Source organism: Cydia fagiglandana, chromosome Z (genome assembly GCF_963556715.1).
Source record: "Cydia fagiglandana chromosome Z, ilCydFagi1.1, whole genome shotgun sequence".
Lineage (NCBI taxonomy): Eukaryota > Metazoa > Arthropoda > Insecta > Lepidoptera > Tortricidae > Cydia > Cydia fagiglandana.
Genome location: NC_085959.1, coordinates 20,795,012 through 20,819,588, shown reverse-complemented (window position 1 = coordinate 20,819,588; position 24,577 = coordinate 20,795,012). Strand labels below are relative to the sequence as shown.

At 37.4% G+C, this 24,577-nt stretch overlaps 2 protein-coding genes across 8 annotated transcripts in view; one reads left to right on the top strand and one right to left on the bottom strand.

Annotated features, from left to right (window-relative positions):
* The window catches only part of LOC134679298 (coiled-coil domain-containing protein AGAP005037), a 109,153-nt gene that overhangs the window by 28,999 nt on the left and 55,577 nt on the right, over positions 1-24,577 (top strand). The window lies entirely within an intron of this gene.
* LOC134679301 (uncharacterized) lies at positions 550-24,091 on the bottom strand. Its single transcript, XM_063538205.1, has 9 exons — positions 23,896-24,091; positions 10,164-10,300; positions 9,010-9,260; positions 7,186-7,306; positions 6,198-6,291; positions 4,761-4,854; positions 2,388-3,032; positions 2,107-2,282; positions 550-1,508 (listed from the first exon to the last, which is right to left on the bottom strand). Exons 2-9 carry the CDS (start codon positions 10,298-10,300, stop codon positions 1,335-1,337), a joined length of 1,692 nt encoding a protein of 563 aa, XP_063394275.1. The 5' UTR covers positions 23,896-24,091; the 3' UTR covers positions 550-1,334.

Below are 24,577 nucleotides of genomic sequence, written 5' to 3'. Positions count from 1 at the left end.
GTAGACGGAATTCACTTTCATAATTATGTTTTACTAAACATTCTCTTATTATTCCTTATAGAAAAACCAAAAAAATATTAATTAAATCTTATGATTGGAAATCTGATTAAAAATTATACTTACTATTTATTTAACTACTATTGTCAAATAAATATAAGTAGGAACTAAAAATGCGATGGGTTTATTTATCCTCGTAAAAAGGAACCCTTATCCGCGGTATTTGGGTAGCAATGATCAATTACGACGGTAATAGGCGATTTCGACGTTTTAGGTTTAATAATTATTTTTTTCTATATAACTGGCCAAAACAAGTCCAAAAACGAATGAAATATACATTTCGATATACAAACTATCATAAAAAAATATGTCATTGTCCATATAGAGCCAGCTTATGTTTCATTTTTGGCTGTCTTTGTAAAAGTTGCTTAACCCCCTCGTTAATAGGGGTACTTACCTTAGGTACCAAAAACTAAGCTGATACAAAATCCGTAGCCCCACTCCTTCCGCCTATTTACCTACAGGAAAATACGGAGTATAATAAAAACTACATTTTTATATCATTATTTACTGTAAAATAGTAAGTAACAAGGTAAGTACACGTTTTAAACTAATTACATAAAAGTAGGTACTTGTCTTATTTCTAAACGCTTATTACTAAAATAAATTAAATTAAATGACTTGCTAATGGCAAGTTTTGATTGACTGAAGTAACATCTGAATGTAATATTGTAGCATTTTTTCGAATTGTAGTGTCGGGGTCATTAATCAAATAAACAGAAGTTAAACGCTACGTGCTCTTGTGTGGGCACGTAACAATAGGTAGGTACATTTATAGTAGAAATCCTGCAAATATTGGGTAGATAATTGCGAAAGTGTCTATTTCAAATGAAATTGATACTTATGTGTAGCTATCAAAAATGTCGTCAGCAGAGATAGCTTTAAAAAACCGGCCAAGAGCATGTCAGACCATGCTCAGTGTAGGGTTCCGGAGTTACCCGTCCGCCACAATAGACCTTGAACGTGCTACTAACTAGTACTAGTATCATTAATAGTAACATAACAACAAAAGGAAGTAGGTGCCTTCACAGCGCTTTGTAGGTACGTCTTTTTATTTTGAAGGGAATACTTTTTGCGATAAGTCAGAAACGACTTAAACTGATCATGTTCGGTTGCCCCATTTTTATTGTATTAATTGTATTTAGGCATCTTTATAATATAAGTAATATTCATATGGCGGGTCGTACCGTACCTACAGTCTGGCGGTCAGTACAGTATTAGGTAAATTGGTACTGATTGTTGTTACTTCGTCAGGATTATGTACTTGTGAACTTTGTTTAAAAGGCTTTGCATATAGGCAGACCTTTGTAATAGTGCGCACCGCTGTGTAGTTTCTTGGGCGTGGACCTCCAGGAGAGTACCAGCGCTTTCTTGAAGGGCTCAGCCGCGCAGCCGCTGCACACCTGCATCACCGCCTTCACCTCGGCCTCCGCGGGCTCACGCTCGTCCACCTACAAACAATAATCATTATATTAAATGATTTGCAATGTGATCACAACGCGCTGTATGTAAATCTGAACGTTCAGTATTTGAACTTATCCAGCACCAACAGACCTTTGGTCTAATCTAATGTATCGCTCGGTATAGGTACGAGTATTTTTGCCACCTTCTAAATGAAACGTTGAGAATTCCAGGAATGCTTTGAGATAAATTACGTACAGAAGGCTAAATCATTATTCTAAAACGAGTGTTTACAAAAAAATAAAGAAATTCGATAATGTAGGTACTTATTGGAAAATGCCCCCGTGCCTTGTCGGTAGAGAATGGTAATACTGGTAATTCTGTATGGTAAGGACAAATTAGTTGTGTGGTTATCAAATAATACTTGTTCCAAAGATATGTAAGTGGAAGCATATAGTGAGTACAAAAGTGCAAGCCAATGAATAGCAGAGGGTAGCTATTTAAAAACTACAATTTTGTCGGAGGTGTACTGACCTGCAGCGAGTGTCGATCGTCTCGATTTATTTATTATAACGGCCCTTAATATATTCCGAGAGGAACTTCCTAGCTTTTGTGTTATTTTAGTTACAAGACATTTCAAACACTAACCGTCTCCTTTTGGACATTTTGAACTGGGAGGTTCCCAACGACGCCAGCTAGTCCGCTCAGCAACGACTGCTGGAACATGGCGTCATCGTCATCGGCGGCTATGTTCGGACTAAGCAGCGCATCGTCTACAATAGACCCGTCCGACAATGCGACCAGCCCACGTTTTTCTTTTTTCCCTGTAATATTTACAATGTAGTTACGCATTTTTTATAACGGATATTACTTATTACTAGCCATTTGATGCATGAGACACACGACATCGAGAGAATAAAATGTTATACCTGTAGCGGGTTGCTCCAATTCTTTCTCTGGATTATCCCTTTTATCTCGTTTCTTAGAATCTCGTTTGTACAAACTATGCGACGATGTATCATCAATGTATTGCACATTTGCTGGGTTAAGTAACGAGCCAGATAACATGACTGTTGACGACTTCGATGATCCCAAAGGCTGCCTTAGTGAAAATCTCTGGCTGTGGCCAATAGAGGAGGACACTGGTACATCTACTAAAGAAAATCGAGGTATGGAGTTGGATGAAGGCTGCGCTGATGGAATTTGATGAACACTGTTGAGAAGCTGTTCAGAGACAATTCTGTTGCTCAGTTGTCCATTGATATATCCCTGGTGAAGTTGCAAACCGTTGGGCAGCTGAACGGGAATCATCTGTTGCTGCGGCTGGGGTCCGGCAAGGTTGAGGTCGGGAGCGCGTTGCAGCTGCCCACCAATGAGGAAGTTGCCGTTGCCCAGCGGAGTAGCTTCTGGCGGCGGCGGCTCCGTGACCGCTTCCGTGGAGGCCTCCAGCGGGCTGCCGTCGTGCTTGAAGTGATGAGCGTGGTGGTGCTTGTGGTCTTTGTGGGCTTTACCAGCCGTCAAGGCAACATGATACAGTTGGAGCATAGTTACTTCTCCCATAAGTCCAGATTGCTCTAAAAATATTTAAAAGGTTATTTTGACACATATCATGAAATGCTTAAATATCAGCCATTGCAGTTCAGCATAATTTTTTCTATGATCTGTCATAAATTTCGTACATGTTTTTATTATTGTTCTACCACTTAGGGCCGGTTGAACAGACTGTAACAGTTAAAAGTGTTAACTAAATTTTATTGTGATAATTCTGCTGACTGATGTTGATCAGTCTGTCGAGTGTGCTTGGTGCAACTGGCCCTTAAGGTGACAGTCCATTTCCAACGACAGCTGCATTACTGTTGATTTTACTTTGGAAATTGACAATAACAGCGACGCGTTCAGTATCGGTAGTGCAGCTGCGGTTAGAAATGGAATGTTACCATTAATAGAGGCAATTAATAATATATTTGCGCGAATAGTTTTTAGTTTCACCTACTGTCAGCTGCAGAATGGTGGAGGAAGTAGTGAATCAGGTGATAAAATTATAAAAGTTTGAATTAACGTTCATTTTCAAAAGCTTAGTGTTAAATCGTTTAAATTCGTGTACCAGATATATAATATGTAGTTAGTTAAGAATAATGTAGTTAGTTAAGAATAAAGTTGTCTTTAGGTTATTCGGTAAACCTCGCCCGCTTACTTTTGCTGCTAACTGTGCTATGTAAATAAAAGCTTAGAAGTGGAAGAATAGATAGAGGTGTTGACAAATCTAGTTAAATAGATGGAAAATGAGCAATTTATTACAATTAATTGGAAATATTAAAAAAACATATGGGAATAAAATTAAAATACAAGACCTCAAAGTTTCAAATAAACTTGGTCAAGCAGATCTTGTCAGTAAAAAAAGGCGGCAAATTTGAAAAAAGTAGGCGCGAAGAGATAGCGTTTCATAGAAAATTTGAATTTCGCGCCTTTTTCTACTGACAAGATTTGCTTGACCGTCTATATAAAGCTCTTTTTTTAAACATCCAAAAAAAAAGAAAATGGTATCATTCGGTTCCTTACATGTTATAAATAATGAAAACGCAATAGAAGTCAGACCAAGAATAAAATAGTCTGCAGCGGATTTGATAGCCCACGCAGTAGAAGTGTTATTTTAAACGTCAAACTTCTATGAAATTATGACGTGTAAATGACACTTACACTGCGTGGGCTATCAAATCCGCTGCAGACTTTTTTGGTCCAACTCTACGAGTATTTCACCACCAAAATCGCATTTTCCTTATTTTCTATATATCAAAACGGCTTTGATACAAAAACCAGGTTTGTTTTTGGATCGACTGATCATTATTAAAAACTTGTCAACTACCCTATTAAACCTTCAACCACTCCGTATTCAACCAAACCGTGAGAGTTATACCTACAATGTGTTTTCTGTAACAGGAGCAATAAATTAAACTGCAGGCTGTACTCCTCAAACTGACCAACAACTCACTCACTCAGCAACTTTTGAAAATAACTCATGGTTTGATTTTTATTACACTTTAAAGTTTATTCTAAGACGCAATGTATTGCAAATTTTATTATGTTAAAAGCGTGACAAGTAACGTCAAACACACTAATGTCAGCGTACATTGACGGCAATATTTATTTTGTATGAAAAAGAGGAAGTCTAAAGGATTCATAATTTTTAAAAGTGGCTGAACAAATGTTGGTCAGTTTAAGGAGTAAAGCCTTTAGTTTAATTTATTGCTCCTGTTACAGGAAGCACCCTGTATAAACGGTAAACTGGTGCTCAAGACACTTACTTATAGTGGGCTCGAGACCATCTTTGCTGTATAAAAGACTCTGTTCTTGCCCAGTTACAGCTATGCCGCCTCCTTTTATTATGTGACCCACCAACTGAAATTTAACTTTTAATAGTTATCATTATCTAATATCGTTAACACCATTCGTAAACCTCATTGCAGCTTGATACGGTTAGCCAAGATCCAAGTTCCACTATACTCCATGGTAGATAACATTATATTATACAGTGTGCCCAGCCTGGACAACCTACAAACCACCGACAGGGCACCTTAGGCTGGTCCAGAAAATGCACTTATAGGTCTAGTAAAAGTTTCGTGGTTTTCGGGATAATCGCACTTTTCTAATTTTAGTTCCTTGTTTCACTGTAATGATCAATTTAGGCCACAAATTAAAAGATTTTTACCTTCTGTTTTATGAAAAATATTCTCGAATAGACCTGCTAACCGATAGGCACTACAGTTTTTCAGTAGCCAAGGCGTATTTTTATAAATTAGACCTTAATCCAAAAAACTACATTGTACTTTTTTCAACAAGTTTGATCGATTGTGGTGAATAAAAAAATGTATGGAGGACAGAGTGGCCAACTCTCTTACAAAATAGTTTATCTAATACTGATTCTAAAATGGTATCACACATGCTATTCACATCTTTATAAACAAAGATATTATGGCCTAGTTGGTGATTAAAGTAAAGTATAGTGCTATTAAAAAAGACAGAATTAAAGTGCGATTATCTCCAAATCACGAAACTTTTACTAGACCTATAAGTGCATTTTCTGGACCAGCCTAAGGTGCACTGTCGGTGATTAGAAGGTTGTCCAACTGTGCACCCTGTAGATCCTACATATTTTTTTGTAAATTATTATTTTTATGTACCTAGTGTAATTTTCTACAATAATATATTTTACCTAAAAGTTAATCAAATTAAATTAGTATTTTAAACCCCATATTCGGTGACCTACATTTTTAACGACACCATGCACTATGAGGTTGAAACAAAAATAGTGTAGGTAGGTAGCAAAAAGAATAGATAGTATAGAGGGGTCCTGTCATAGTGAAATTTGTAGTCACAGTTAATTTACTGCCATCTATCGACACACGACTAAAACTAAAAAAAAAACGTATAAAATTATCAAAAAAATGTATGTACATATATGGATAAATGATTTTATTATTTTTATATCATTTTGATCCATGTTCATTCACTGATATCCATGTGTTGAAATTGTTAAATATGAAATGGTGTCGTCACGCCATCTAGCCGAGCATAGGCTAAAGATGTGTGCGGCATCTATCCGAGAATGACTTTTACTTGATTTCCGAGGCACGTTTTTTTCTTAGACTTTATTCATCTTATACCAAGTTACATATGTCTTTGCTCGTAGTTATAGGTACAATTGCAATAACGTTTAATGATATCATATACTCGTAACATACCCTGTTGTGGAATCCCCTACCCACTCGCTCTGCGTTCACCCAAATTTGCCATTCACCAGTTTTTCCATTCCAAGATTGACAAGAATGATACCACCTATAAAAACAACAAACACATAATTGTTTTTTATTCTAACAAGTTTTAAAATAAACAGCTAGATAGAAAAGCCAATATCATTTATGCGGTCTGGTACGATCAATTGTAAGAGACGGAGATGTTCATAATAATGATCTAAAGATATTTTTCAGGATCATATATTTGATTACCTATAAAAGGAAAAAAATCGATGTAGGTATACTGATGTTAAAAAGAGTCTAATGACATGATTCCCGAAGGTCAAATGCACCGACGAAAAAATAGTAAAGTGTTAAATAGAACTAATTCACAGTACCTTGTGCAACTAGTACAAGTAGGTACGTGTATAAGTATATAGGTAAACTTGCAAAACGCATTACCTTGCCAGCTGTGACAAATTTCGACGTACATATTACGTAATTTTGCAAACTTACCTAACAATACGAGAAAGAAAATATTACATTATGATTCATCGTTGCGCATATAACTCAACAACGTTAAAGGGCGGAACTTGCGGACCCTAAACCGTTATCAACTGTTCGATGTGTTGTAATGATACCATTATGATAATTAAAATGGTAAATGATTTAATAATTCTCAATTACAAAGTTGGCTAACGTAAAATAATACACATTTGTAATCTAGCTTATCGTTTAATCCGACAGTTCCTTTGAACCTACATTAAAGTTGGTATTCGCGTGTAAGACGTGACAGCATTAAATACCACCCTGATAAGAAAACGTATAACGTCCTGTGTGTAACATTTAATTGTTGAATTACATTAGTAAATTGCTTCACTTTGCATTTGTTAATACTAATCAAATCAAACAGCGTGAAGTGTTGTTGCATTAATCTTACGAGTCATCATAACTACTCGCATCCCGGTTGGTAAAGTGTGGATATAATTAAACTCACGTGTTAAGTTTTAGAGGATAATTGAGCCTGAAGAACGTCTGTCCGTGAACGGCCATGCTGAAGTAGCTAGCTTCGACGGTGTTCGAAATCCAAGCCGAAATCTCTTTAGGGCTATCTCCAACTGTAAAATAAATCAACATCACACTTAATAATCAATAACTGAAGCTAAGTTCTCTGGGTCTACATAACTAGATTCAGGTCTCTTCTGTGGGCATACCCACGGGCATAATTTTGAAAAATTGCCAAGTTTCCATGAAATGTTCTCGGTATTTTTTCTGCACGTTTATTGTCAAACCTTATTACAGTTAGATTCGATTCAATGCCACTTGAAATAGAAGCCAATGAGTGACAAAAATGTTAAATGAAACAGCCGTTACCTAACAGTTAACAACTTAGAGTAGGTTGAACGAGAACTTTTTAGATGGAAACTTGCTTGAGAATGTTCTCATGAAACTTTCCAGAAATTTTGAGATTGTAGTGCAACTTGCACTTTGCTAATTAAAGATAGGTAACAGCTATCAATCCTTATTTTTAGCTGAAACCTTTTCATTAAGAGAGTAGGTACTCCTTTTCTATTAACCTGTGTGATTTGTGTTATTGAGATTTAGCGAGAAAGGCCGTATTATAACACGTTTTGACTTGCTAGTCTGATATTCTGTCAGGTCATAATACAGTTGCGTGCGTGGAATGCTGAGGTTTCGCAAACGTGCGTGTCCCGTAGTTGCAGGTAATCGCACCAGGAGCCGACGCTCTCCGCGGGCAGCCAATGCCCATTATCGATACGTTTCGTCAAACACATAGGAATTTTAATACATAAATCACTTGACTGTCATTTGTGGGATGTAGGATGTTATTGCATATTTAAGAGATAGACAGATTATCGTGACAAATAAACAAATATCTAAAGCAAAAATTTTAAGGTTTACTTCTTGGACATTATGAAATATTTAAATGTGAGATAGAGTTAGACTAAGAAAAGTCTGCAGCGATTTTGATAGCATAGAGAGTGCAAGTATTATTTAAACGTCAAACTGCTATGAAATTATGACATATATGACGTATACCTAAATAACACTAACACTGCGTGTGCTATCAAAATCATTGCAGACTTTTCCTGTTCTAACTCTAAATAGCTACGCGTGTAAATAACTGACAAAATAACACAGGACTAAGACATGACTCGGAGACTATGTACGTCCCTCACAACCAATGAAAACTGATTAGTTCGTTTGTGTTCAAAATCTCTTTATAAAGTGTATTGTGTTTAGGTACAGTAATGTGTAGTTAAACCTACTACACTCACATTTTTTAGTAAAAACAACCTTAGTATATACCGGGTGTGGCCTGTAACACGAGCAAATAAGTAAAACATAGATTGTACTCCTCAAACGGTGACACTTTTGTTCAACAACTTTTAAAAATGATGAAGTATTCATACAAAATAAATATTATCTTCAATGGACGCCGTCGCCACGCTATTATCAATGTGACTGACGTTGCTTGTCACGCCTTAAACATAACAACATTCGCATGCGTCTTAGAATAAACTTTAAAGTGTATTAAAAATCAAACTACAAGTTATTTTTAAAAGTCGCTGAACAAATGTTGGTCAGTATGAGGAGTACAGCCTACGGTTAAATTTTTTGCTCATATTACAGGCCACACCCGGTATATGATACGATCTGCGAGACATGATTTTATGGTTAAAATTATAAGGCTTATTTATATTCTTATTTTACTTATTCTTGAATAATTATCTTATTAGTAGTTCGATTTTTTTTTGAACTTTCAAGATACACTATTTGAACATTAAAAGCATCTTACCTGAATAAGAAAACAAGGGATGGTCTTCAGAATGATTATGGAACTTTGCCCACATGCACAAAGTAAACTCCTTTAGATCTGGCAGATCCTTCTCATATTCCACGTACTGGTAGAACAGTTCTTGGTTCATGGATACTTTGTAGACGCTGCAGGCGTCGGAATCTCCCTGAGGCCCCGCGCTGTAGGCGCCGGACAGTTTGCTTGGATACGCAAGGCTTGGCGGCCTACGATTGATTATTTTTAACGCCGAACTGTAAAAAGTTTACGTTATTATACTTTATTAGGGTAAACCCTCCAGTGAATGAACACGCCCCAGTGAATGAACAAAATCACGTTTTTTGTCTAAAATAAGAAATATAGCCATTTCTACGACTTGTCGTATTTTTTTTCTTATTACCAACCCGGCCTGTTTCCTATGCAATTGCAACACGTGATAAATTTATTTTCGACCAGTTGGAATATAGTTGAAATACATGAAAATAATGTTCATTCACTGGGTTTTGCGGTGTTCATTCATTAGTTTTTATGTTCATTCATTAGGTTTTTAGGCATGTTTTGATAAATTATTCTGTAACTCAAAAACTACGACAGTAAAAAAAATCTTATAAATTACATTCTTGCTTATTAAATGAGGATTGATTAAATAGCAAAAAATTATTCTAATGATTAGTAATTGCAAAGAAATGTTTTTTGCAAATTGGAAAATTGCAAGTGTTCATTCGCTGGAGGTCTTATCCTAGTTATAATCTATCCGCACAAGATTTGGAAGCCAAAGCCCCTTTTGGCAATTTTTGGAAATATTCGCTATCAACGGGTTTAGTCTGTAAAGCCCGGAGTTCGAGTGTCGCTCGAGACAGAGAGGTTTTCCATATTTCGTTATTTCTGAGCATTGTGGTACTTATTTGTGAGATAATTTTTAGACGTTTCTGCTTTATACAAAATATTATATTATGAACCATTCATTTTTATTCAGAAACTACAAAACAGCGTTTATAGAGTTTTATAACTAAAACCTTAATTATATATATGTATACCTACTTGCCAATTTAAGGTGGTATAATACATATAAAATATTAATATAGCTAAGTAGGTAACTAACTACTCGTGGGTATTGTTGCTTTGGCTGTAGAAATTGACTTCTAGGGAATATTTACCTGGTATCCAGAGATCGTTCCGGCGACTTGACGTAGGCGGTGTAGGTAAGGGAGGACTCGGGCACGATGGGCTGCCAACCCTCATCCCGCGCGCACGCGGCGCCCGCCAGGATGCACATCAATAGAAGCCGCATCATCTGCCCATCAATTCAAAAAACCGTACAATGTAGCAATCGTAAATTCTGGAATATGTTCATAGTTAATAATGACAATGTTTTAAAATCATTTTATACAGGTTCTTCACTGTCAATTAACGGGTTTTAGTTTGTTAAGTTTTATACGTACATAATATGTAAAATTGAATAAATAATATCTACAGTAGGTATTAAAAAATTGTACACGTCGCGCGCTCTATAGTTAGAGACGGTGACGTTGGTGCTGCAGTCGAAGATCCTCAAAAACGGATCGAAATATTTCAAGCGTTTATTCGATAATAATACGTGAACAAGTTTCAACATATTCAAGTCTCACAGAAGTTTTATATAGGCAGTTCGTTAAGAATTCAGTCACCGTAAAAACCAGTGCCTACGCCAATTCTTGGGATTAGTTGCCAATCGGACCCCAGGCTTCCATGAGCCGTGGCAAAATGCTGGGACAACGCGAGAGAGAAGATACACGGTGGCTAAAATTAACTAAATTCCCGTTGCCAGAGATGTTTTGGGACTATGCTGAGCAACTTTTACTATGGGACCAACCCCGCCATCGCGAAAAAAAATTTGGCTGTTTCATACATTTTGGCTGGTCCATTTTCTATGAGAGGGTAAATTTTTTTCGTGATTTCGGGGTTGGTCCCATGGTAAAAGTTGTTCAGTATAATCCCAAAACCTCCCTGGCAACGGGAATGCAGTTATTTTTTAGCCACTCTGTATTATTAGTAAATCTTAAATCTAAATAAGGCCAGGCCCCCTAGCCAAGGTTACAATCGCTATCGCTTCGACAACGAAAAGCATTATGTATCTCTATCACTCTTCCCCATTAGTGTGACAGTGACAGTTGCGTTTCGATCGCTACGGAGCGTTAGCGATTGGCACCTTGGCTACGCGGCCTGATTCGTTTTCAATCTGCCAAATTGAAAACCCTATTAATGGTACTGAAGCTAGCTGAATCAAGATTTGTTTTTCCATAATTTATTGAAAATTTGTTTAAAAATTGTTATTTATAAGTAAATTCATCATTTTCCATTTCTTCCCGCTCCTGTCGTTAGTTTTGTTGTATGCCCTCCATCATACATCCGACAGTGTTTATTGACAGTTTCTTAGTTTGAGTCCTATCAAGAACAATGTTTATTTTGAAATATTATATTGCATATAGTTTTTGTTGTTTTAACGAACTAATTCCTTGGACACTCCACTCCATACCGTTCAATAGGTCAATACTGTGGGACTTTGTTGAATCAAGTTTTTTGGTCCGATTTCGAGGGTACTGGCTTAAGCATGCTGATTGCCTCATAAACATCGTGGATCATCTCCAAATATTATCAAAGTAATATTGGAAATCCGCATTATTAAACTAAAGCTGCGAACCGTTTCTTTTAGTGATGTTGGTGTCGATTTCTCTGTCGAAAAGTAACCAATGCCCGGTAACTGACACCACATCGACGAAATTCCTGATACGCCAGATATTTGAAGATATGTCTAGATCCTCATTGTTTCATGGATATTGCAATGAAATTACCTTTCAGTATTGGTATAATATTAGGTAACAGGTTATGTTGGAAATTAGTTATGTGCAAGTTTCTTCCATACTTACCATCAAGTTTTTGACAGCAATTTGGCGCCTAATTAAAAAGACGGCGGCGTTTATTTGATTTTTTTGATCATCTTAGAATTGATAAAAAAAAAATTTTTTGGTATAATAATTTTGTGATTCTGATAATTATAATGTCGTAGTGTATATATAAAGTAAGCTAGAAAATATCCAAGAAAAATCACTCTGAATTTGTCAAATTTGTTTCGAATCAGGCCTTAACTACCTAAATCCCATGGAAGCTAAAAACAACATACCCTCAAATAACTAAATGTCGCAGAACTTATCTCATAATAAATTGTACGTATAATAATTCTTTCATTATAATCTCAGTCTCAAAACATACAAAACAATTAACAAAATATTGTGTAGGTACTCGCCGTAGACATACAAGGTGTTCCTCCAACGGTCAGAATGGAATATTTTGGAATTATATATACCTAAAAGAAATTAATAACTGGCTTAAATCTAAAATAGGCCCTTGAAGCATTGTACAGTCGCCATCAGATATATCGGAGCAGCCAAGGTGTTCACAAATATCTGAACACGCCTCTATTGTCAAGGAATTAGAGTGCGCGTTCAGATATTGTGAACACCTTGACCGCTCCGATATATCTGATGGCGACTGTACCAAAGATGTTGGCGGCAATCTTGTTAGTACCTAAATATAAAATAATTCGGAAAAATGTTTTAATTAATAGCCTCATCTGCACAAAAAATATGCTGGCGGATATGATATTCAACTCTATTAGCAATTAATAAAGTGCAAAAACAAATACTTTTTATTACATGCGGTAGGTATGTGATCAAACTGATTAAATTGCACTCCTGGCCGCGTAGCCAAGATGCCGATCGCTTACGCTCCGTAGCGATCGGAACGCAACTGTCACACTAATATGGAAGAGTGATATAAAGCGTTTCGTTATCGAAGCGATAGCGATTGTCACATTGGCCAGGCCGGCTGTTAAGAAAACAAATGTAAACAATAAGGGTCGGTTGCACGAAACTGTTCGTATCGTTAAAGAGTTCGCTAAATTTTTATGTATGGAAAGTTTCATAGTAAAGGGCCGGGGCGCGCCGGCTGACGTTGATCAGTCTGCCAAATGTGGTTGGTGCAACTGGCCCTAAATAGGGGAGACTCTCGGGCACTCGTCATCCGATACCTAGTTAATAAGTTTTGTTTAAATAAATATTCTTTTGAAAATATAAGCCCCGAAAGTCCAAAATTATGTGTGTAATAGCGTATATTTTAGCGTAGTCGTACTCTCTCTATCACTTTATAATAATATTATAGTGCGGCAGGGAAGCGTAAACGATTGGCACGTTGGCTACGCACCCTGTTTTATTAATCTTAGTGATAAGTATACTCGTATGCACTGTTGTCTATGGGATTAGGACATTTATTTAGAATTCTCACCTTCATTTTTTTATTAACAATATGTTTGCATAAACATAACCGAGAAACAGTGATTATGATTACGTTTCAACAATTAAACAAAAAATCGCATCCTGTATACCTACATTTACACAAACACATTGTTAAAAATAAACGGATATTCGAGATATTGTTCATTTGTATTAGCCATGCTAAGCAGTATGGAACGATTATTTAAAACTAAAGTAATGAACATATTACTTGTATTTACATTATTATCGGTACTTTTTATTTTAAGTGTAGAGTTAAAGGTAACGAGTAAAAAACGGAATGCAATTAAAATAGTTTCATATTCTAGCCAGATGCCTCTAACACAAGAGCGCAAGCGGCCGAGTCGTCGATCCAGTTATGTCACTACAATCATCAATGGAACAAAAGTAAGAGTTCTCTCTTCAGCGAGCTCATCTAAACATATTGAGACGAGAGGAGTATTTCCGAAATTATTAAAAAATCGCAAAAAAAACAACGCTACTCAACAATCACAACATGTACAAGTAACCAAACCACAGCAACCTAAAAAAAGACGTAAGCATTACTCATATTTAAAAAAAAATACAGTATCTCCAAACGACATTGAAAATAAGATTATGTTTACAACGCAGCCACCAAAACCAGGAGATGAGGATCAATACGGCGAAAGCAGGAATCAAGACGAACAACAAAGTGATGTGGTAGCTGATGTTAAAATAGAATCAGCAAGAACACAAGTTTATGGCTTTTATGGCAACTATGACGAGGGAGGCGGAGGCAACGGAGATGTAGACGAGGGAGGCGGAGGCAACGGAGATGTAGACGAGGGAGGCGGAGGCAACGGAGATGTAGACGAGGGAGGCGGAGGCAACGGAGACGTAGATGAGGGAGGCGGAGGCAACGGAGACGTAGGCGACGGAGGCGGAGGCGACCGCGACGGAGGCGACGGAGGCCGAGGCGAACGCCATGGAGGCGACGGAGGCGACGGAGGCCGAGGCGAACGCCACGGAGACTACGGAGGCGAACACCACGGAGAAGGAGAGGAGGAGGGCGGAGACCATGATATGGAGGGCGGAGACCATGATATGGAGGGCGGAGACCATGATAATAATGACGACAGAACAATATCAAGCACACAGACTTTACGTCAGTTATTTTGTGGAGTGGTGCACAACTTCACGTCTTACAACATTGTCAAAATACCTACGCTAGATCACATTATTTAATCTTAATATAACTCGAAGAAAAACATCAAACTGTTATAGATACTGGTGCTCGACGCGGTCCCAGTACATGTCATCCATATTTAAATGGATTATTAGAAGAGGAGATATATTATATGAAGGTGCCAGATCTTCTAGATGAGTGTTTGCAAGATCTAACACGACTGGAGCAGCCAGGTTCAGTTTTGCATGAAAAAGCTAGCAAGATGCTGTGCGATCTGAGGTCTGGAGGCAGTGTGTGCTGGCTCAAGAGGTCGCTGTACGGGCTTAAACAAGCTGGTCGTCAGTGGAACATCAGACTGGACGAGCAGCTGAAGTGCATGGGATTGCAAGCATCTTTAAATGAGCCGTGCCTTTATTTTAAAAATATAGATTCGCAAACTAAACTCTTTGTATTAGTTTACGTGGATGACATTCTCGTCGCTTCGCAAAGAGGTGAATGCATACAAGATTTCAAAAAGGAACTGGCCACTAACAAGTTTGAATTGAAAGAAGGCATTGCGAAATATATGTTAGGCATAGAGTTTGACAGATGTGTTTGTCACATCTGTCAAACTCTATGCCTAACATATATTTGAATGAAATTGTCCCAAGAAAAATATATTGATGATTTATTAATTAAATTTAATATGGATAAAAGTAAACCGATATCTACGCCTATGGAAGTTAAACAAAAGATAGAAAAACCTGTAAGTGCAGTGAAAGTGAACAGTATCCTTATCGTGAAATTATAGGTTCGTTGATGTACCTCTCTACGGGAACGAGACCCGACATTACGAATACGGTGGCTGTATTTAGTCAATTCTTGGATTGCCCTATTGAGGAATGCTGGAACGCTGCAAAGCGTGTCCTGCGATACCTAAAGCATATAAAACAATATGGGCTTGTTTACAAAAAAACAGTTAAATCTTGCATGGTTACTCGGATGCTGATTGGGGAGGGTGTTTGATAGATAGGCGTTCTTATTCCGGTTATGTTTTCATGTTAGGAGGTGGATGCGTGTCCTGGAAGTCACAGAAGCAGAAATGTGTCAGCACCTCATCCTGTTAATCGGAGTACGTAAGCTTGGCCTCGTCAATGAAGGAAGCAGTTTACTTGAACAGCTTGCTTACTGAAATTGGGTTACGTAAGTTTGCACCATTATCTTTACATGTAGATAATCAGGGGGCGATTTGTCTTGCGAGCGATCCAATGTTCCATTCTCGGAGCAAACACATTGACATAAGGTACCATTTTGTACGAAGTGTATTAAAGGACAATAAGAGTATTGAGTTAAAGTACATACCGACCGACTCAATGCTTGCCGACATATTAACGAAGGCTTTGCCTAGAGAAAAGCACTATAAGTGTATGCGTGGTTTGGACATTGCTTGTTAATTGTTTACTTTTGTAATAGTTGTTCTTTGATATCACTTTAATTTGTTTGTATGTTTTATTGTGTTACCATTTGTTTAGAATATGCACATTAAAGGGGCGTATTGAAATATTAGGCTAATGTGATATTTACAGTTGCGCCTACTTTAAGGTTACACAGTACTGACAGTAGGTAGAACACAGTCAAATTTTGTATTTGGATAGCAACCGTTCCATGAAATGTTTATTTACCTTTAGATTTGTCAGTCGATCAATAACAGTACTCAAATAAAGTCTGAATAAAGAACCCCACACAAAATGATCGGTAATAGCCGTTCGGTCGATTTGGCTGAAATTTTGTGAAAATATAGCCTGTAATACTCTGATCTGATCAACTGTGTGAAGTTGCAAAATTAAATAATAACTAGTTTTTAAAATATGACTATTTTAAATATACTTATTTACGTAGTATTGATAATTATCGTCTCTTATCTATGAAGTAGCGAGACCAATTCAAATGCAGAACGGCATAAAGAACTCGTGCGAAATTTCAGAATTAATAAATCAGTGTCAAGCTGTCATTCACTACAGACTATTTTTTATTTTTTTAAACCAATCAGATATCAACTAAATGTAACTAGTACAGATTAGCACCGTAATATAGCTACATACCTGCGAGTTTGTTAGTTCTCCACGCTCACACTAGGACGAAACCGGACGAAATTCGGTGTGAAGATAGTTTGAACCTTCGAATGATGTTTTTTATCTCGATAAGTATTGCCACGTAAATAATAATAAGCCTGGTTGCTACAGTGTAGATACGTTAACTAATAAGAATTATATGTAAGTAAAAAATATTGAACATAAAAATAGTCATATTTTAAAAACTAGTCATTAATTAAAGTTGCAACTTCACACAGTTGATCAGAGTATTAGAGGCTATAGGTATTTTCACAAAATTTTAGCCAAATCGACCGAACGGCTATTACCGATCATTTTGTGCGGGGTTCTTTCTAATATTGGTTTAACTGCGTCGTAAATCTTTGCCAACAAGTAATAGGTTTATCCCCCACACATGTCATCTTGACACTTAAGTTATTGTCAATAAAGGTGACAGCAGGGTTCATCTATTGGGCATTAGCATGTCGAGCACTAGTACCACCACCGTACGTCCGTAACGCAAACACGAACTTTCCATTGGTTTTAACTCTATAAATTTAAATTATTGTAGACGAACCCTAACCTCTTCATACGTACAAATAGCAACACTCTTAATTTGTCCATCGGTGGACCTCATGCCTTTTGTAATAAGGTTTACCGACACAGTTAACAGTGTGGGCGATGGTACAAAAGACCTGAACTAACGCCCCGCGTGCATATAGTCACAGAATAAGCCCCCCCCCCCCCCCACATTTAGCGTCTTTCGAGCGTCGGCGTCTGTCGGCGTCTGGTCAGCGCTATGGAAAATGACGTTGCTGCGCAGTTGCGTCGACATTGCATCGAGCAGCGGCCATAGAATTGTAGACGCCGACACTCGAAAGACGCCAGATGTGGGGGGGCCCTAAGTCGGAAAACCAACCGTAACACCGTCCAGTCAAGAAACTTACTACAAAACAAGCGATTCAAGGACAAATCATGCTGTCCCTTTTTTATGTATAGTACTAACCCTTTCGGTTATTAAGGGTTGTCACAATTCAAGTCATTACTGTGGTCGTACACGCAAAGGGACGTCAAATTGTGCCAACTCTAATAATTATTTCCCCAATATCTCAAAAAGTATTAATATTTAAGAAACCAAAATTAATATTATAAATAAAAGAGGAAGATATTTGCTATATAACATTTCATACGTGCAGAACTGTATCACCATTATTTATATATTTTATTCAACGCTGTACACAGCCCTGCGCGCCTCATTTTCGGCAACTACCCCCACCACTTTCACGCTTGTCATCTCATATATGTGTTCAGGGCATTACACTGAATGCATCGATACCATATTGACCCATATCTGAGACGACATGAGCGATAATCGATTTCTAAAAAGTCTTTTCGTTCGCTGGCCAGGCTTCTATGTTGAATATGAAGCTTTAACATTGGTAGCGAATACCTATCTCTGAAAAAATATGATCTATCGAGTGCACATTAATGATTCGGTTAAATTGTGTTCTAATGTATGGGGAAAACAAACTAATTATTAGTATTAACTCTGAAACTAGGCGAATTTCAAAAAAGTTTTAGGACATTTTTGTCTCTAAATATGACCAGGAATACGCTGTTAAAATTATTCGGTTTCCTCATGTTACACCGTGTATAATAAATGAGGTTTGAACCCTAAGTAAAAGCTATGTTGTTTCGAATTTTAACAAGCTAATACATGAATATGGTGCATCATATAAAAAAAAATCAATATGACCTTTTTTATTAAGAATGTATTATGGATTATTTCTTTCATTTACACTTTTTTCCTAAAATGTATACTTTCCTCAAAAATTTAAAACACTGTGACCCGAGACATATTCGGGCAAAAAGGGAGGGTTGCGTCAGGGGGAGGGGAAGGGACACTAGTGTGCGTAAAGCACCATACCCTAAGGTATCATACTACATTCATAAAAGGCTGACTGAAATTAGTTTTTCAAAAAACACAATTTAAGCGAATCATAAAGTGATTTCATTAAGATACTTAACTGCTATTATAAACTAATGTACGTTCGTTCGTATGTAACGTACAAACAGTAAACTTTACTGCTTGGTTCGATAGGCTCATATGGAACTGTTTAAATCATTAAACGTTAATGCAATTTCAATTATCTTGAACGATTTTTTTCTCAGACTAGGCTAAATTCACGGACGGAAACTAGTAGAAAGTTCGTGAAAAAATAAAACAACTAAAATTTGCTCAATGCAAAAACTACGCCCCCAAAATTGTACATTTTTTACCAGTTCACATTGAAGATGTTTTGCACGTTTTGCAGATTTAAAATTATAAAAAGAAAACAATTGTTTTATTGTGTGAAAAACACCGTAAATCATTATGATAGGGGAGCCCAAAGAGTTACTGTAGCGTGTCAGATTAGTGATATTGTGGATTTGGTTAGTTTTGTTCACGTTGATGCTATAATCGTGCTAATAATACTCAATATGACATTATTTAAACATTTTCTTAATCTGACGGTTGCAAGTTCTAAACACGTTATCCGCGGAGGCATTAAGTCTATCCTGTTATTTTATTTTTGTACCTAAATTTGGCCATACACATATATCTAAAAACGGGGGCCTTATGAACAACAGGAATGGGACAACAGTGCAGTGGTGTCACGCACACGAATTCGAGCCAATCGTGCAGTCTAATGCAACTAGTTGCGTCCAATCGCGCGCGTAATGCGAAGTCATCAATCAATCGCGCTGTTCTTAATACCTTTAAGGCCCGGCTTTATGGCTCCTCTACACGATGGGCCAATGCCGGCCACTCCAAGGGACGCAGCCATGCGGTAGAATGAAATAGCAATATCACTTGCTCCCACTAACGCATAAATGCGTCCCTTGGTATGATAATTCTATTACTTATTCTGTGCTATTGGAGTGGCCGGCGTTGGCCCATCGTGTAGAGGAGCCATTATATACATGTTTTGTAATGTAATTTGGCATATTACTCAATACAGTCGACGTAAAAAATAATTATGTTTACATGGTTGTACCCTATTCCTCAGTAATAAGGCGAAAAAATAAATATGTTTTGCTAATTTGAGTTAATACTATCGTGCAATTTACATTAAATGTGGTGAACTTCAGTTGCGTTTTGTATGGTCCCGACATTATCAATAAGAATCACTACACCGCCAATATTATGTACTTAGGTGTGATCAATATTAGTATTGACTGTGTCTGAACCGCATTTGACTAATTTGGTATACGAACTAACACTATCGCTGCGCTGGTTAGTGCATGCAACTTGTAATTGAGAATATACCTACTCCCAAAAGCTTTTTCATATGATCATTTCATTAATTACTATAATGACTGAGAATCTCTTAACTACATCTTTCAGACGTCTTAATTTATAAATTTTATAATGCAACATTCTGAAGCATTTTACGAGTTACTGACGGCATAATTAAAAAAAACTGGAGCCGGCTCAAAGAAGAAACGTAAAAGAAACGAAACTTGTTGACAGGTTTTTCAACTTCTAAAGTACTTATAAAAACTTTATTTTGCTGGATTTATAGTTAGACACTGCAGCCTTTTCACCTATTATGGAACTACGAATTAGTGTTATAGGTAATCAGGATCGATCGTGCTTAGCCTTAACAACACATAATTATTTTGTTATGAAACCTCCAGGACTGTCTTTAAGTGCAAGCAAGTTCCTCTTAACATCGACCGTCTATGCATATCGAAATACTAACATATTGCTTAAATATTTTATTCCATGGTTCTACTGGCTAAGATGCTTCGCTTTATAAAGTTAAATAAAAAAAATCCTTTGCATAAATTCACGTGTAGTTAAGTATGTTATCTGTTCCATAACTAAGTGGAAGGTACCTATTAGATTAACTCCGGTATACTTTCTTATCTTGCGTAACAAAAATTACCCTGCACCGAGTTACGGACTGATCTAACGATAGTTTCTCGAGCATTCATATTGAATTATACTCGTACTGGCGTGCTCTAACACCAACTCACGCGGTGTCCGTAATTTGAAGCTAATTGGAAAGTAGCAGTAAAGTAGGTAGTAGTAGCATGATGGTAGTAAACTAGTTAGCTCAAACAAATAGTTGATGTAACGATAGATCATTATGAGGTTAAGAATGAGTTGTGTGGTCACTGCCGCCCCGACCGCTGCATTGATTTTGGCGACTTGCGTTAGGGGCTATTCATAAATTACGTCATTTCTAATTAAGGGAGGGGGGGTCTGGACATCGGACGATGATAGCATGAAGTAGGAGGAAATGGGGTCATTCGCATGATTTTAAGGGGTGGGGGGGGGGGGTGGAAATGATACATAGTGACATTTACTGACGTTATGAAGTCATATTATAATGCAGTTACCAATTCAGTGTATCGATTTAGGGAACACCTCATAGAAATAGAAATATTATAAACTTGATTTATTTCTGAAAGTATACTTCTGAGAGATTCGTACCTATAAAAAAATAATCACGAGACTTAATTCTACATCATACTAAAACTTCGCGAGATTTGACTGAAACCACTTTTTCCCGTTTGCTGCGGGGTCCTTTATGGACAGCCCCTTAGCAGTTATTGTGTCAGAGAGTTATGCTTATCACGACCTGCTGTTAGGCCGCTCGCTCCATTGAATATGACCTGTGCTACTTTATCGCAAACATAATTGTTTACTTACACTGTATGTCGTTACACAATAATGAACTGTGTATGAAGCCCTCATACATTACATATTATTTTCTATGTCAAGTTCGATATAAAAAGATTACACTTTTCTTGGAAATATCTGCAAAAACTTTTAATTGCTGGCTATTTGAGCAGTGAAATTATAAAACTAAGTTATTAATAACTTTTTATTAATTAGTTATTCATTGGGCATTCATAAAGAAAAGGTAGGGCCTTATTAAACAATACAAGTAAGCTGTGCACAATTTTTAAACGTTTGTTTTTGCTAAAGTTCGAATCTGGCGGTAGGTACAACACTCCGACAGCCGCATACGGTAAAAATGTGTACTATATGTGACCATAAAAAGGGACCTTATTGTCGACGGCGCTTACGCTGCTCCGGTATATAAATACAATGCCGCGCGACGCTGTGCAGAGTAAGGGCCATCGACAATAAGGTCCCTTTTCACAGATAATGCCCCATGTAACTAAACATACTAATGCCAAGAAAGAAGGACATCGAATGTTTTAGTAACAGTGCAAGATTAATGACTACTAGTTGTCAAGGAGATCGACAGCTATGTACTCTAGATCAGCGGTCGGCAACCTTTTAGCAGCCAAGGGCCACATAGTAGTTAACGGAGGTGACGCGGGCCGTACTTTGTTAATATTTATGACTTTATGAGACATTGTCGTTTGTCACTATTACATACAAAATAGCCAAGGCGGCACTCGGGCCGCAAGTGACAGTTTCACGAGCCGCTGCTCTAGATAACTGGTTTGGAATAATAAAACTAAATTCAACCATTAATTATTACCGTCTATTGCAAGACTCGTGCTTTTATCCATAATAACAATAAACTTGTAGCTAACCATGCAACGTCCTTAGCATAGTCCGTAGCATAGTGGTTCTTATGCGTACGTAGGTAATTACTAAATTAGCGCCACTGTGGATGATAATGTTTGATTTGACCAGTCCTATAAGAAACGTCCAGAATATAAAGCCTGTTGCCTTCATAGACCGGAGAGGACGACGCTCTTGTGTTTAGTCCATACTAAACGTCCGTAATCAGTATCCACATACTGATTTCATACTATTTAAAGTCGGTTAAGAAATTACGGTTCTTTAAAATAATAAAATAAAACTTAAGTAAGTAGGTACCTACTACGTTCCCTAAAACTGCTGGACCGATTTGTGAAATTATTTTTGTTTTTGAAACATGCGTCTTCACAGTGGTTCCATCGTCAATATCGTCATCAACTCGGGATCACTGGAACACTGGAGAAATCGAGAGCTCTTCACATATTGTCGGCTAACCTTTAACTCGTACATTTTCTATAAGTATCATTCGATAAAGTGAAACTGCTGATAAAAACAAAAAAATATTGGGATATTAAACTGTATTGTGAACTCGGTTCTTCTTTATAAAAAATCATATCATGGTGCCAAGAAATCAAGATTTAAAAGTTGAGTTGATTTTAAAACACTTGTATAATTTGTATAATAAAACCGGGCAAGTGCGAGTTGGACTCGCGCACGAAGGGTTCCGTACCATAATGCAAAAAAAATTTAAAAAAAAATCCAAAAAATAAGGTCACCCATCCAAGTTGCTTAACTTTGGTCAAAAATCACGTTAGTTGTATGGGAGCCCCATTTAAATCTTTATTTTATTCTGTTTTTAGTATTTTTGTTATAGCGGCAACAGAAATACATCATCTGTGAAAATTTCAACTGTCTAGCTATCACGGTTCGTGAGATACAGCCTGGTGACAGACGGACGGACGGACGGACGGACGGACAGCGAAGTCTTAGTAATAGGGTCCCGTTTTACCCTTTGGGTACGGAACCCTAAAAATGTACCCACTTATTAAATTTTATTTGTACCTATATCTAAATTAAGGGATTTCTTTGATCCAGAAGCTATAATTAATTATATCTTATCCTCACTAATCAACTGATAACAAAAAGAAAAAAAGCTTCTAGTTAGTACGGAATCCCTTACCGATATATTGTGAAGCGCAGTCGTGAGCAGCTTAGGAGAACCATTTATAGTGAAATGTCTCCGGCTGCATCCGCGGCACTTATGTAATAGTTCCGGCCCGGCGCGGCGCGGCGGACGCGAGCAGGCCCGTTTCCTACTAGCACGCCGGGCCGGCGCCGGCGTTCCGCAGCGCTCCAGACCTGCGCTTCTCATCTCCGAGTTCCACTTACTTATTTGTATTCTTCTGCTTTGTATTGTTTTATCTATATGGCTATCATTATGAACCACCGACTGCGCTACATCACTATGCAACGCGAATTGTGTAACGACACCTAAGTAATAAACAGGTTTCGCAATAAAATCTGCCCAATCATTAGTTACATAATACATCATTTGGATTTATTACCCAGTTCAAGATCATTGCAAGTTATTGCCACTTCTTTACAAACAGTACCTAGTTAACCTAAGATACTTGAAAACTGTTTATTCATAAAATACTTTTGTGCACAGTGTTTACGATTTAAACGAACCTTTCAATACTAAAACAATGGCCGATTCGCAGTGCTCAAAGAAAGAAAAAATATCGCTAGGCACAATTGTAAAACCAATACTTATCACTTAAGATTGCACACCAGTGTTGAGTTAAAATATGTTAAGCCAATTAAATCACTTACGCCGTAATCCCAAAAAGTAATATCCAAAGGCGCGCGTGTTCACTAGCACGAGTTATTCACATACTGGTCAAAAGAGTCTCACTGGAGACTACGTCGCGCCCCTCCTTGCAAGCTTTCTTCCAAACCCAATTGACATTCGCGATCTCGTGACACAACACTCTACAACGACAATATTCCCCACCTCCAACATATTCAGTATGAACATGCATTAGACAATTCGCCTTTCAATTAAAAACGAGCAATCGTTTTCTGCTTTTTTTTTTGGATATTACATTTTCTATGGCATGTAACATTTATAAAACAATAAGTCCCTATGAATATAATGTCAACGAAACTTGCAGCTCTACTTTGGCTTGCAGGCGTTAGGTGCTAATATGTTGGCAGTCACTTCAGTACTTTGGTGGATCTAAATAACACCGCTACAGATTATACAGTTGATGCAAGAAATGCGACCTGGGGGCACGGCAGTGCCCCCGCCAAGTCTAGCGAAACAAAAAGGAACAGCTGTACCATCCTTTTTCGAAGCCATTCACGCAATTTTCGACGTTATTTAATTTACGTGCTGGCTAAAGCTAGAACCCTGAATCAGTGACATGGTATAGGGCATAATAAGGCTTAGATATATTCTACTAAGTGTATAAAATATGTTAATATTAATTGGACGGTGTCTAAAAATTTGATT